This window comes from Podarcis pityusensis, assembly GCF_964106645.2.
Source record: "Podarcis pityusensis genome assembly, chromosome: 3".
NCBI classification, from domain to species: Eukaryota; Metazoa; Chordata; class Lepidosauria; order Squamata; family Lacertidae; genus Podarcis; species Podarcis pityusensis.
In genome coordinates this window covers 83,750,771-83,764,813 of record NC_138026.1, presented here as the reverse complement: position 1 = coordinate 83,764,813, position 14,043 = coordinate 83,750,771, and the positions used below count along the sequence as shown (strand labels likewise).

General features: G+C 42.0%; 1 protein-coding gene across 2 annotated transcripts in view; it reads left to right on the top strand.

The window, feature by feature from the left end:
• Nucleotides 1–14,043, top strand: part of XPO5 (exportin 5) — a 43,686-nt gene that overhangs the window by 11,534 nt on the left and 18,109 nt on the right. For both annotated transcript variants that reach the window (XM_081000105.1, XM_081000104.1), the window contains exons 4-16: nucleotides 1,323–1,460; nucleotides 1,661–1,843; nucleotides 2,242–2,268; nucleotides 2,775–2,960; nucleotides 3,646–3,722; nucleotides 4,505–4,604; nucleotides 5,627–5,710; nucleotides 6,215–6,340; nucleotides 6,824–6,914; nucleotides 10,010–10,138; nucleotides 10,508–10,623; nucleotides 12,462–12,617; nucleotides 13,398–13,439. In XM_081000105.1, coding sequence (XP_080856231.1) covers nucleotides 1,323–1,460; nucleotides 1,661–1,843; nucleotides 2,242–2,268; nucleotides 2,775–2,960; nucleotides 3,646–3,722; nucleotides 4,505–4,604; nucleotides 5,627–5,710; nucleotides 6,215–6,340; nucleotides 6,824–6,914; nucleotides 10,010–10,138; nucleotides 10,508–10,623; nucleotides 12,462–12,617; nucleotides 13,398–13,439 — 1,455 coding nt within the window. The remainder of the gene's footprint in view (nucleotides 1–1,322; nucleotides 1,461–1,660; nucleotides 1,844–2,241; nucleotides 2,269–2,774; nucleotides 2,961–3,645; nucleotides 3,723–4,504; nucleotides 4,605–5,626; nucleotides 5,711–6,214; nucleotides 6,341–6,823; nucleotides 6,915–10,009; nucleotides 10,139–10,507; nucleotides 10,624–12,461; nucleotides 12,618–13,397; nucleotides 13,440–14,043) is intronic.

Sequence of the window (14,043 nt, the reverse complement as noted above, 5' to 3'; positions counted from 1 at the left end):
AGGTGAAAAAGTACGTCCTATAGAGCGAAAAATACGGTATATAAAAGAAGCTTAAAATAAACAAACCGAGGGCTTCCCTCTCCCCAACTGACTCACGCCAAAGAAAATCTTAATCTCAATTCAAACCTTTGATCTATGTAGCTGGTATATTCAGCAGTATGTTGTTGCAACCTTTTCCCATCACATGCCGGTACTTTAAAGCCAATTAAGGATCCAATTAAATGGAGAACCTCTGCTTCTTAATGGCGGCGTAGGAGGGGTTTTCCAGGGAAAGTGCTTTTGCAATTAGCGCCTCCCTGCCTCCCACATTCCATGTTGGAGCGAGAGCCGGGTACCGAGATGAACTGTGAGTGAAGCCCATTCCCCCCCATCCCTGGGGGGAAGTTGCAAGGATGATTTACTCTCTCTCATCCTTGTTTTTCGTTCACCGATAATCCCCCGCTGTCGTGGGGGCTGTCTCCATTAAGGCATGTGGAACCGGAAGCCACCTCCGTTCCATTCTAGCCTTTGCAGTTGCATAACTATATTTGACCTGTGAGAGAGAGAGAACCCATAAATCAACTATGGAAGGGGGTGCTCATGTTTGTGAGACCTTCAAGTGGGGAATGCAACTTAAGTTGACCTCCTGGGACAATTCAGTCATATAGCCCTCAATTCCGCTAAGAAAAAGTTTATCTGACATTATAGAGCAGTGATTCCCTAAATTCCCTTTCCCCAATGTACCGCTTGACAGTTGCTGAGGGTTTTGACAGACCACTTGATGATTTTTCTGCCTTCTGTAACAATTGTAATGTGTTGTGCTAGATGCAGCATGATTTTTAATTTCATTTTAATTGCTTCTTTTATTTCTTATATATTGTTTTGTATTGTGTTAGAGTTTGAAATCCATAGCATGCAAATGGTAATGCAGTAAGGAATACAAGTCCATGAAATACAATAAAAAATCAATATGAGTACTTCATGTGATGAATGTGCCATCTCCCATCTTCGACCACAAATCCACAGAAATGTCACAAGCCACAATAATGAAGCTACAGACCACAGTTTGGGAACCTCTGTTTTGGAGGATAATTAATAACAAAACTCAAAGCTTACTGATCTGTCTCAGTACAGATTGTCCCTTTCTGATAGATCTATTTTTATTGAAGCAACCGTTACCTTGGCTCATGGAGGCTCCCAAGGTATGATAGGCTAGGATGGGGTGCAAATTTCATGTGAAGTTTGTTTGGTCTGGAATGTGTCTATAGCAAGCTTTTGCTGCGGGGTAGGTATTGGATGATCTAAAATTTCTGTCTTGTAACACTTTAATTTTTCATTTACAGGGTACCCAGAATATTTTAGAAGAAGAAAGTCACATTAAAGATGTTCTCTCTCGCATTGTAGTAGAGATGATTAAGCGTGAATGGCCCCAGCACTGGCCTGACTTGTTAAATGAGCTGGACACTCTCTCCAAACAGGGGGTATGAAATACATCTTACAGTCAAATTGGTGCATCTTTTCTGGGCTTAACTTGTAGGATATAATTGTATCAAAGTATACAGACGTAATGCATATGTGCACTCTTCCTGCATTATCCAAATAATGTTCTTCAAAGATCACAAGGTTATTCCTGTATTCATTCTGTCTATTTGTGGGGGTTTTGTTTTGCTTGGGACTCTAGGAGACTCAGACAGAGTTAGTGATGTTCATACTTTTACGACTGGCAGAAGATGTGGTGACCTTCCAGACTCTGCCAGCCCAGCGACGACGTGATATCCAGCAAACTCTCACTCAGAACATGGAGACTATCTTTAGCTTCCTGCTCAACACCTTGCAGCAGAATGTAAACAAATACAGACGCATGGTAAGAGTCTCTTTTCTTTTGGCTTATGATGCTGTCCTAACCCCACTTACTTGGGAGCAAGCCCCATTGAATTCGTTAGGACTTCTGAAACAACATGACTAGGATTGCTTGGTTAGGATTGGAGAGCCTCAATCTACAATAGCAACCCTGCTGCTGCTTAAATGCTCCAGGGTGGAAGAGGTGATATGTAAGCTCTAATCTTGGCTATTGCAATATACTTGATTTTGTGATCTACCTCTCAAAGTGGAAACAAATGAACTTGAAATGTGGTAGTAGTTGGGCTGTTCAACTTGTTTCATTTAAGAAGAATATAGACGATAATAATGATGGGGTGGGAATTAGTAGTAAGAAGCCATGTACATGTCAGTAGCTCATTCATTCCTTATTCTCTTTTCCAGAAAATGGATCCAACACAGGAATCAAAAGTAAGTGGAGCCAGAACAAAGAGGCACATTCCCCCCCCCCCCCGCTGTTCATTGTGCTGAGCTAGCAGTCTGTTGCTGAACTGTGGTTGTCCCATATAAGTTAGCAGTTACCTTTGATGGAGTAATTGTGAAGAATATGGAGAAACTGCTCATTTTATTTGTGGAGAGAGTAATGACAGAGGTAGAAGGAGAACCCATTCATCCTAAACCGATTTTTCCAAACTAACTTTCACAAGCATACTGGGAAACTTTCGTAGAGCTGCGTCAACTTTATTTCTACTTAGTTCCTCTGTATCCATAGGAGAAATAAGTTTCTCATAGTACTTAATGACTTGCATCAGAACCAAAACTTAGTAAAAAAACCCAAAAAGCTGTTTACTTTCACCTTTCCATAGGATCTGCTGTCAGTGATGCCAAAGTATTATTGTTCTTTTGGGACTGCGTGAAGTAGATTGCAGAATCCAGTATTGACTGTTTATAACCTTTCAATTACTTTCTGTTCACAGGCACAAGCAAGTTGTCGAGTAGGGATAGCAGCACTCAATACTCTGGCCGGCTACATTGACTGGGTGGCTATGAGCCACATCACAGCAGATAACTGCAAGCTGCTAGAGATGTTATGTCTGCTCTTGAATGAGCCAGAACTTCAAGTGGGAGCAGCAGAGTGTCTCTTAATCGTGGTCAGCAGAAAAGTGAGTTTCTCTGTTCTGTCCCCTTCAAGGTGTTGTTGTTGTTTTGGTATGAATATATTTATGGATATAATCCAGGAATGAGTAGGGTAAGGCCACAAAATTATATCTTGTCTACTGAGGATTTTGTCCTGTCCTGTTCTGCACTGCAATTACCATATTTTTCACTCTATAAGACGCACCAGACCACAAGACGCACCTAGTTTTTGGAGGAGGAAAACAAGAAAAAAAATATTCTGAATCTCAGAAGCCAGAACAGCAAGAGGGATCGCTTCGCAGTGAAAGCAGCAATCCCTCTTGCTGTTCTGGCTTCTGTGATAGCTGCACAGCCTGCATTCGCTCCATAAGATGCACACACATTTCCCCTTACTTCTTAGGAGGGAAAAAGTGAATCTTATAGAGCAAAAAAATGGTAATTATCCCTCTTTGATTTGAGGGACATGTTGTTCAGGGCAAATGAATTCTGCAGTATGATAGCTGTCGTCTGCCCTTTGAGCACTGGATGAGTTACTGTTCCATTTCCTATCACACGTTAACCTTTAGCAGCATTTGTGGTTTCTGTTGGTCACATCTGTAAAGAAAGCTGACATGTAGTATAAGTGGTAACTAATGAACTGGCAGCTGCTAGTTGATGCTGAAGAGCTAATTTCGTATGTTGTGACAAAGATCTCCTTTGTTTTCTGCTCAGGGGAAACTGGATGATCGCAAGCCCTTGATGGTTTTGTTTGGGGATGTTGCCATGCACTACATCTTCTCTGCCGCCCAGTGAGTAATATCCGCTTCTGTGAGCGCATGATGACTTCCCAAGGGAAAGAAGCTGCTCTTAGTTTTGGCACAAAATAGATTGTGGAGCTCATAAATCTTAGCCAGTGGCTCAAGAGTTGGACGAAGGTACCAGGAGCACACCATAGAATGCCTCCTATTCCAGCCATGATCCACAAGTCCAGATTGATAGAGAGTGCCCCCAAACCCTCAGGTGGATTTTGGGTGTGCTGAGGAGGCTGCAGTGCAAATGAGAGGAAGGAGAAGTCCCATTTTACACAAGCAGAGCCCATTGCTTAAGCAGGACATCACTTTTGGATATCGCCCACAGCAGTCACCACTTGAGATGTGAGCCACATGTTGCTATTGATCTCAAGGTGATTTTGTTAGAATGATGTGAGTTGGCATTTTCCACATCAGACTAGGCCACTGGGTGCTAGGTGTTTCTTTCGCCTTGCACAGGTGCTGAAAATTGATGTGATAAAATTACCTTGTGATGATTTCCGCCCATTCCTTTTTGGTGTAGTAATGGCCACACCTTACCTCCTGAAGCATGTTGTCTTGTCAGAAGATCTGGTGCTATAAAACAGTTCAGTTAAGATAGTTCTTTGCTTCTAGTGTTCTCCTTCGTGTCCTATTGATAGACACAATAGAGTTGATACATGTGGTACTTAATCCAGTAAGTTTTCTTGTTAAAGTTTCATACTACTTAAGTTAAATCCATAAACTGATGTTTACAGTATTTCATAGTGATACATGACTTCTGCTTTATTTGTACTTTTCAGGACAGCAGATGGTGAAGGCCTAGTAGAGAAGCACTATGTTTTCTTAAAGAGACTTTGCCAAGTCTTGTGTTCTTTGGGTAGTCAGCTGTATGCATTGGTGGTGAGTTTTCCATCACAAAGCATTTTTCCAAGACTGTTATTCAGTGACTGTTACATAATCTCATGCCCTAGGTTGAACTGCTCTATACAGTTCCCATCTCTTTCCAGTGCGCTTCATAGCTGAGTGCAAATTTGAACCCTGTTCTCCCAGGTCCTAGTTTGACATGCCAACCACTACACCAGAGCTTTCCAAATTGTGTGTCGTGACACATTAGTGCGTTGGCTGCAGTGTGTAGCCATGTCACATGAACGCTCCCTGTGCTCCTCCCGGGGCTGGAAAGGGGTTAGTTTTATCATGGAATTCTACTCAGTATTGATCCAGAGCAGAACTCCAACATACAGTTAGCAGAGTAAAAACTTAAACACATTGCAGGATTCTCAAAAAATAGACCAGAGGCAATTGTATTTCATCCAGCAGAGCTTTACTGCTACTGTAGGTAAATAAGCATAATGGCCACAAATCAAATACATTGGGGATTGGCACTGTCCATAAGTCCAGTTGCAGCAGATTTGACTTAAACTTATAATAACTTACAATAAGTCTAAATCTTAACACTTTATGCAGAACACCACACCAGAAGGAAAGAGAGACAGAAGGAGATCCAGGCTCCTTCTGGCCTTACTATTATAGTCATCATGACCTTGACAGAAAAGATAACAGATCGAGTTTAAGCCAGCTGTACTCAGCTTCTCTGAAGGAATAACTGAACATCATGAAACTTCTGCTTGCTTCTTTCACACAGAGAAGCTTCCAGGACCCTCTTGAATTAATTAGAATAGGAAAGATCTCTACACATCAGATGAACACTTTCTGTACTAAGAAATGCAAACTGAAAAGTTTAACCTCCAGTTTAATAGTAAAACTGAATTACTGTGTTGCAAAATGATGCATGTCTGAAAAGTGTGTCACCAACATGAAAAGTTTGGAAAGCTCTGCACTATGCCATACTAGTTTTTCTGCAGCTGCCATGTGGCAGCTTGTCATCTGAATCCACCTTTGAAGTTTGCCTCCCCTCTCAACAGGGCTCTGATTCAGATGTGGAAACACCTGTCAACCTTGGAAAATACCTCGAGTCATTTCTAGCTTTCACAACCCACCCCAGCCAGGTAGGTAAAGGTGAAGGTTTTCCAACCTCTTGTGTATAAAAACAGCCATTTGTGCTCTGTGCCTGTGTACTGAAAATGTTTTAGGTGCCTTTCTCAATGGAAGAAAGGCTTTGTTGTCAGCAGCATGCCGCTTAACCTTAAACACTTCGTTCTCAGTGCTGATTTGGTCTGTTTATGTAACTCAGGATAGTAACTATTGCATACTTGTATCCTTTCCTTCTCTGAAACTCTGTCAAGTGATGTGGCATGCTCTTTCCTGCCATCCAGCATTCATGAAGATCCAGCTTGCAGTAGCAAACGGTGGTGTGTGTGGGTGTGTTGAACAAAAGTTTCAGTTGTTTTGGCATGTGTTTGTTGGAAGTAATTGCTGCTTGGTTTCAGCTGAGCTTGGGAGTATTTACCAGTGCCTAAGCTTGAGAGGATCAGTGTGGATCACTATTGTCATTTGAGCATTACAGTTGGAGATTACTAGCTTGATAGACTGATTCCTTGTTTTTCCCCTAGTTCCTACGCTCTTCCACCCAGATCACATGGGGAGCTCTTTTTCGGCACGAAGTCCTGTCACGTGATCCTCTGTTGTTGGCTATGATTCCAAAATACCTGCGAGCATCTATGACTAATCTTGTGAAGGTATGGTGGCATGAGAGTCTTTAATTCTAGAGTGTTCTTAAGACCTTTGGTTTTCCAAGTGTGGAGCGGCAATCTTGAGGAATAGTTGGAAGGCTGCTGGTATGCCGGTGGAGGTCTCTCCCATCATCTTCCTTCACTGGGTTTTTCGATTCAGCCAGAAGGCAGAACAATAACAATTTATGCCCCCTTTTGGTTAGTGCAGATCATGTCCCAAAGGGACAACCTATTCCCCCCTCCATGCTTTTTTATTCTGAAATGACAGCCCCCTAGAAGTCTTAAACTTATTCTAGATTAAAAACGTAAGTAGATACCATAAGGCCACTTGCATAGTTATATCCTAGTTGAAATTTGTGTGGCTCAACAAGCTGAGTTCTTGAAAATGTTTTGCTGCAACACACATGAGAATTCTGCCAGTGGGAGAGTTCTGTGAAATTACTATTTTCCCACTCAATCTCTTGAATCTGACACCCCTTCTTTTTGCAGGTGGGGTTTCCTTCCAAGACAGACAGCCCCAGTTGTAAATATTCTCACTTCGACTTTGACAGTGATGAAGACTTTAATTGCTTCTTCAACTGTAAGTTACCTTTGTTCTAGTAAAACCCATCTCTTTGGAGGATAACTTGGAAGTTTCCCCCTATGCTCTTCAGTTTGAATGGCATTAACAGAATCTCAGAATGGACCATTTGAGAGCAGAAGGAGATGCTTCGGTGTGAAAGGTCCCCACATGCCTTCAGTCAAAACAGTTCATGAAAGTATATCAACAATTATTAGCCATGGTAGATAAGTGGGCCCTCTGGGTTCAGAAGCAATATGCCTCTGGATCCTAGTTGCTGGAGCACAATCAGGCCTTCATGACCTGATTGTATGCTTCCTTCAAGTGTCTGCATCCCAGATTCCTTCATCTGACTTAGTGTTCAGTTACAGATAGGTAGCCGTGTTGGTCTGCCATAGTCAAAATAAAAAAATTCTTCCAGTAGCACCTTTAAGACCAACTAAGTTAGTTCTTGGTATGAGCTTTCGTGTGCAAGCACACTTCTTCAGATACACTGAAACAGAAGTTGCCAGATCCTTCTATATAGTGAGAAGGTGGGGAGGGGTATTACTCAGAAGGGTGGTGGGAATGGGAGATTGGCAGATAGCTGAGATGAGCCTGCTGACGACTCTTAACGACTGTAATAGGTCTTACAGGAAAAGGCAAGGGGTGAGAAGGTGAGAAATGGCTTAGTCATGTATAATGGGATAAGAATCCAATGTCTTTGTTCAAACCAGGTCTCTCCATGGTTTTAAGTTTGGTAATGAGTTGCAATTCAGCAGCTTCTCTTTCCAGTCTATTTCTGAAATTCCTTTGTAGTAAAACAGCTACTTTGAGATCTTGTATAGAATGTCCTGGGAGATTGAAGTGTTCTCCTACTGGTTTCTCTGTTTTGTGATTCTTGATGTCAGATTTATGTCCATTTATTCTTTGGCTTAAGGTTTGGCCTGTTTGTCCAATATAGAGAGCTGAAGGACACTGTTGGCATTTGATGCCATACACAATGTTAGATGATGAGCAATTGAATAGTCCCGAGATGGTATGTGTGATGTTGTTGGGGCCAGTAATGGTGTTGTCCGGGTGTATGTGGCAGCAAAGTTGGCATCTGGGTTTATTGCAGGCTCTGGTGCCAGTGTCCGTGTTAAGTCTGGTTGTAGTATTATTGTGGGTTAGGAGTTGTTTAAGATTGGGTGGCTGTCTGTAGGCAATGAAAGGTCTTCCTCCCAGAGCTTGAGAAAGAGAACTGTCATTGTCCAGGAGAGGTTGTAGATCTCTGATGATGCGTTGTACTGTTTTAACTTGGGAGCTGTATGTGATGACTAGAGGTGTTCTGTTATTTTCTTTTTTGGGTCTGTCTTGCAGCAAGTTCTCTCTGGGTATAAGTCTGGCTCTGTTGATCTGTTGTCTAACTTCATCTGCTGGGTATTTTAGTTCTGAAAAGGTTTGCTGTAGATCTCTTAGGTGAGAGTCTCTGTCTGTAGAATTGGAACAGATGCGGCTGTAACGTAGTGCCTGGCTATATACAATGGACTGTTTGGTATGTTTGGGATGGTAGCTAGAGGCATGTAGATATGTTTGTCGGTCAGTTGGTTTACGGTATAAGGTGGTGTCTATGCGTCCATCCTGTAAAATACAGACAGAGACTCTCACCTAAGAGATCTACAGCAAACCTTCTCAGAACTAAAATACCCAGCAGATGAAGTTAGACAACAGATCAACAGAGCCAGACTGATACCCAGAGAGAACTTGCTGCAAGACAGACCCAAAAAAGAAAATAACAGAACACCTCTAGTCATCACATACAGCTCCCAAGTTAAAACAGTACAACGCATCATCAGAGATCTACAACCTCTCCTGGACAATGACAGTTCTCTTTCTCAAGCTCTGGGAGGAAGACCTTTCATTGCCTACAGACAGCCACCCAATCTTAAACAACTCCTAACCCACAATAATACTACAACCAGACTTAACACGGACACTGGCACCAGAGCCTGCAATAAACCCAGATGCCAACTTTGCTGCCACATACACCCGGACAACACCATTACTGGCCCCAACAACATCACACATACCATCTCGGGACTATTCAATTGCTCATCATCTAACATTGTGTATGGCATCAAATGCCAACAGTGTCCTTCAGCTCTCTATATTGGACAAACAGGCCAAACCTTACGCCAAAGAATAAATGGACATAAATCTGACATCAAGAATCACAAAACAGAGAAACCAGTAGGAGAACACTTCAATCTCCCAGGACATTCTATACAAGATCTCAAAGTAGCTGTTTTACTACAAAGGAATTTCAGAAATAGACTGGAAAGAGAAGCTGCTGAATTGCAACTCATTACCAAACTTAAAACCATGGAGAGACCTGGTTTGAACAAAGACATTGGATTCTTATCCCATTATACATGACTAAGCCATTTCTCACCTTCTCACCCCTTGCCTTTTCCTGTAAGACCTATTACAGTCGTTAAGAGTCGTCAGCAGGCTCATCTCAGCTATCTGCCAATCTCCCATTCCCACCACCCTTCTGAGTAATACCCCTCCCCACCTTCTCACTATATAGAAGGATCTGGCAACTTCTGTTTCAGTGTATCTGAAGAAGTGTGCTTGCACACGAAAGCTCATACCAAGAACTAACTTAGTTGGTCTTAAAGGTGCTACTGGAAGAATTTTTTTATTAGTGTTCAGTTGTTGAAGTGAGCAAGCAGAAGCAGCTGCCACCTGGACACTGGAGAGCCAGTGTGGTGTAGTGGTTAAGAGCGATAGACTCGCAATCTGGGGAACCGGGTTTGCGTCTCTGCTCCTCCACATGCAGCTGCTGGGTGACCTTGGGCTAGTCACACTTCTTTGAAGTCTCTCAGCCCCACTCACCTCACAGAGTGTTTGTTGTGGGGGAAGAAGGGAAAGGAGAATGTTAGCCGCTTTGAGACTCCTTCGGGTAGTGATAAAACGGGATATCAAATCCAAACTCTCTCTCTCTCTCTCTCTCTCTCTCTCTCCCCCCCCCCCCCCTTCGTGGTGATTACTGCTGCCTTTTACATGACTGGGTTATTTGAGCTGTAACAGTAGGTGCCTCTAATTTAAAAGCCTTTTGAAACCAAGCCTTTCATGTGTAATTTCCTTGGCAGCTTTCCGTGCACAACAGGGAGAGGTGATAAGGATGGCATGTCGCTTGGACCCTCGAACTGGCTTCCAGATGGCTGGAGAATGGCTGAAATATCAGCTGTCCACTCCGGTTGATATTGGACCCGTGAACTGTAAGTTTCCTTAATGGGAGGGGAAGTAGGCTTGGTCTCCAGCAGTGGTGGACATTTTGCTTTACCTTTTCTTCACCCAAACAGTTCCTCATTATTTTTTCCAGCCTAGGCCTTCCAGCTGGAGGGCAAGGGGTTAGTACCTGATATTGGTTGAAACGCAAACCCTACTCTTAATTTTTTAAGCTCATTTTTTAGTATAAACAGTTTTTAAACAGGCTACCAAACAACTGGATTGGGGGGGTCATAGGGCAAGACTTTTGGGAACTTTTTACACTGGTGTAGGAAAGTAAATTCTTGTCCAAAGAGAGAGGCCTACACTGCTACAAATCTGGAAGTGTTCTAATGCTTTCCTTTTTCTTCCTCTTATAGCTAAAACTGGTGAAGGCCTCTGCTCCATCTTTTCAGTTTCTTTTGTGCAATGGGATGCTATGACCTTTTTCTTGGAGAGTGTCGTTAGCCCGATGTTCCGGTTCATGGAAAAGGACGTATGTAGTCTTGATGTTTCATTTTTTCCTGCCTCGGTTGGCTTGCTGTGACAACAGTGTCTCTTGAAGAGCACGGAGTGGGGATGCTAACTTGATCACATTATATTACATTTACAGTAGCACATTATTATTTGGAAAATACTAGCTTAAGGAAGTCTTTCAAGCTCTGCTATTTTTATGAAGAGCAAAAGAGCCAATGTGATGTAGTGGTTAGAACAGTGGTTCTCAAACTTTTTCCTCTGGGCCACACTTTCAGAATAAAAAATTGCTGGCACCACATCAACTCTTTTATTAATAAGAAATATATTGGAAAAGAAAAAGAAGCAACTCCTAGCAGCACTTGATTTATAACATAGAGCACAACTACTTTATAACATAATCATGAGACATCCAGAAAGTATACAACAATGCAGCCACATAAGAACTTTAAATGTTTCTTTGATTGCCCTTGAATCTTTCCGCCACACTTGCCATCATCTCCTGCCACACCAGTGGGACTTGCCACACCCTTGGGTTAGAATGTCAGACTGTCTCAGATTGATCTACTTCACAGAATTGTTGCAAGGATAAAATACAGTGGTACCTTGGTTCTCGAATGGCTTAGTTGTCGAACAAATTGGCTCCCGAACACTGCAAATCCGGAAGTAAATGTTCCGGTTTGCGAACGTTTTTCAGAAGCTGAATGTCCAACGCTGCTTCCGCTTGAGTGCAGGAAGCTCCTGCAGCCAATTGGAAGCCACACCTTGGTTTTCAAACATTTTGGAAGTCGAATGGACTCCAGGAACGAATTAAGTTCAAGAACCAAGGTACCACTGTATGTGGAGAGTGGGGAGTTCCATGTATGCCACCTTGAGGTCTTTGGAGGAAAGGTAGAATGTAAATGTAATAAATGTATAATTATGTGGTTACATTTTTCCTGACATTATTTTGCCATACTTAAAGGCTTCCAGCAGTAGAACTTGAACAATAAAACTAAGACTTAATTCACACAATGCTTTTGCGGCGTGGTTGCCGCTACAAAACTTCTCCCCCGTGCCTATGTTTTGGTTCCTCTGCCTCTGAAATTGGATGGAAGTTCTGCCTCAGATGAATTTCCATTCCCGCATCCCCTTCTGTTGGAGCTGCTTTTGTGGGATCAAATGTTGCAGAATATTCATACATTATCAATATAGTGTGTGAATTGAACTTGGTGATGGGCAGTTCTGCAGCCAGTTTAAACACGTGTCACTAATTTCAAATGCAGTCATCACAATGTTGATGTTTTGTGATTGTGACTTTTGTCTGACCAGGTAAAATAATTCTTCTCAAAATGTGTCTTTGCTATTCTGGAAAGTGCTCAGATGGGGGTAGATCCTATATTAGAACTTGCACAGATCACAAATAGTGAATCCATGAGAGTCGCTCTCTACTGTGATGGTAAAAGTTGAACAAGAGACTATAAACGATTCAGTATGCCAGTAGCTGTGCTGATATTGCTAAATGCTTTTGACTTTGTGCAAGTATGTCACCAAAAGCTCTACAGAAAAGGAAATGATAAGTTCCCTGTATATAATGAGCCTAGACAACCACTGGTTTGAACTTCTATCACATCATTGGCTAGTCATTTTTAACTCCCACTCATGGCTTAAAATACCTTTGTGTTAATTTGTTATGCTTTCTGTTGAATAATACTTTTCGTATAAACTTGTTAATAGGCTAATGTGGCATTTTTGCAAGTATTACGTTTGTCACATTTCAGCTAAAGGTACAGGCAGCCTGCCTTGGATTTGCCTGAGAAAGAGTGACATTCTACAAAGCCAGAGTGCATTGAACATTGTTGAATTCTTCTCTTCTCCTAGGAGATCCCAGTATCCGATGGCATAGAACTGCTACAACTTGTCCTCAGCTATGAAACAAAGGATCCCCTCATCCTGTCCTGTGTTCTTTCTAACGTTTCGGCACTTTTTCCATTTGTCACTTACAGGCCAGAATACCTGCCAGATGTTCTTTCAAAGGCAAGCCCTGTTTTTTATCCTGTTAGTATGATGAGGCTTTTAAAAATGATACCGTGTAGATCCTTACCTGTAAACATTTCATAGGATAGATCTAGGGAGGCTAAACATTTTTCTCTGATCATTCTAGAGAACAGATGCCCTAGGAGGGACAATTTTTGTTGTTGGGGTGACCCATATCCAGCATCCCAAGTTTTTCTGGTGACTAAAGAACCCCCCTCCCAATAATGTGGCTGAATTTTAAAGTTTGTGCATGTGTGTATCAGATATAAGTATCTATGTATGTATATATATGTGTATGTACATATGTGTGTGTATTTACATCTATTTATATGTGCATATGTATATGTACATTGCAGAGACATACTTAGAAAATATATGGTTGTTTCTTTTAAATATTTGAAGCTCAAGGGGAGATTGTGTTGCTTCTGGTAGCTGGTGAGGTTTGGTACTTGATTCTGTACTACTGCTAGTCTGCCTTCATGCTTACAGGTGACCCCCTCAGTTCTCAAAATGGAGAACACTGAAGAACTGTGATACACTTAATTCCCTGGGTAAAATATGTTTAAGATCTGAACACAGTGTTGGTCTTGTCACTATTAAGGGATACCTCCTCCTACCTGATGGAATCCTTGTCTTGTGTTGAAATAGAAAAGAGGAAACCTTTCTCTGATAAAGACATTTTTGTGGACTTGGAACAGCTATTCATAGACTAGTGACTGGTGTGCAGCACATTCAAAAGCATGAACCATTGATAAGTGGCTTTTGTTCTTGTTCCCATAGCTCTTTGCCTCTGTTACCTTTGAAGTTGTAGAAGAAAGTAAGGTAAGATAATTTTGGCCATACTGTACAATGTATAGGTGCATGGATTAAACTTCCACATAGCAAAATAGCATGCTTATTTGCAATAATAAATTCTTGGATACCAGTTCTTTCACAGGACCCTTGGGGGAAGTATATTTCAGTACTGACCACACACGTCTTTCACTAGTTCTCTATGGATGCAATTGACATGGATGTGATTGATAAGCAACTGCATCCATGCCACATAAGCAATGCTTAAACAGTGTTGGGGGGGGGGGATGGAGAATCATAACAAAAGGTTGTGTATTCCACAATTCTGAGCAAGTGTTACAGAATCTTACATTAGGTATAGAATTCGGTTTCCTTAGAATAAAAATAAAGCAAGTCTTCAGCCCCTATGACTGTAAAGGTAGGTTTGAAAATGGGTCAGCAAAGCCAAATAAGATATCAGCAGCAGATTGGTGACTGAGCAACATTTCCAGTTACCTGGGGGTGGGGAAGGGTGCGATTTCAGTGCAGTGCAACTCTTTATCCCTCCTTGTAACTAGCCAAAGCGGAAAATATTGTGCAGATGTTCCTGCATACCTCTCCCACACCTTGGGATTTATGGTCACCAGAGGCTTGC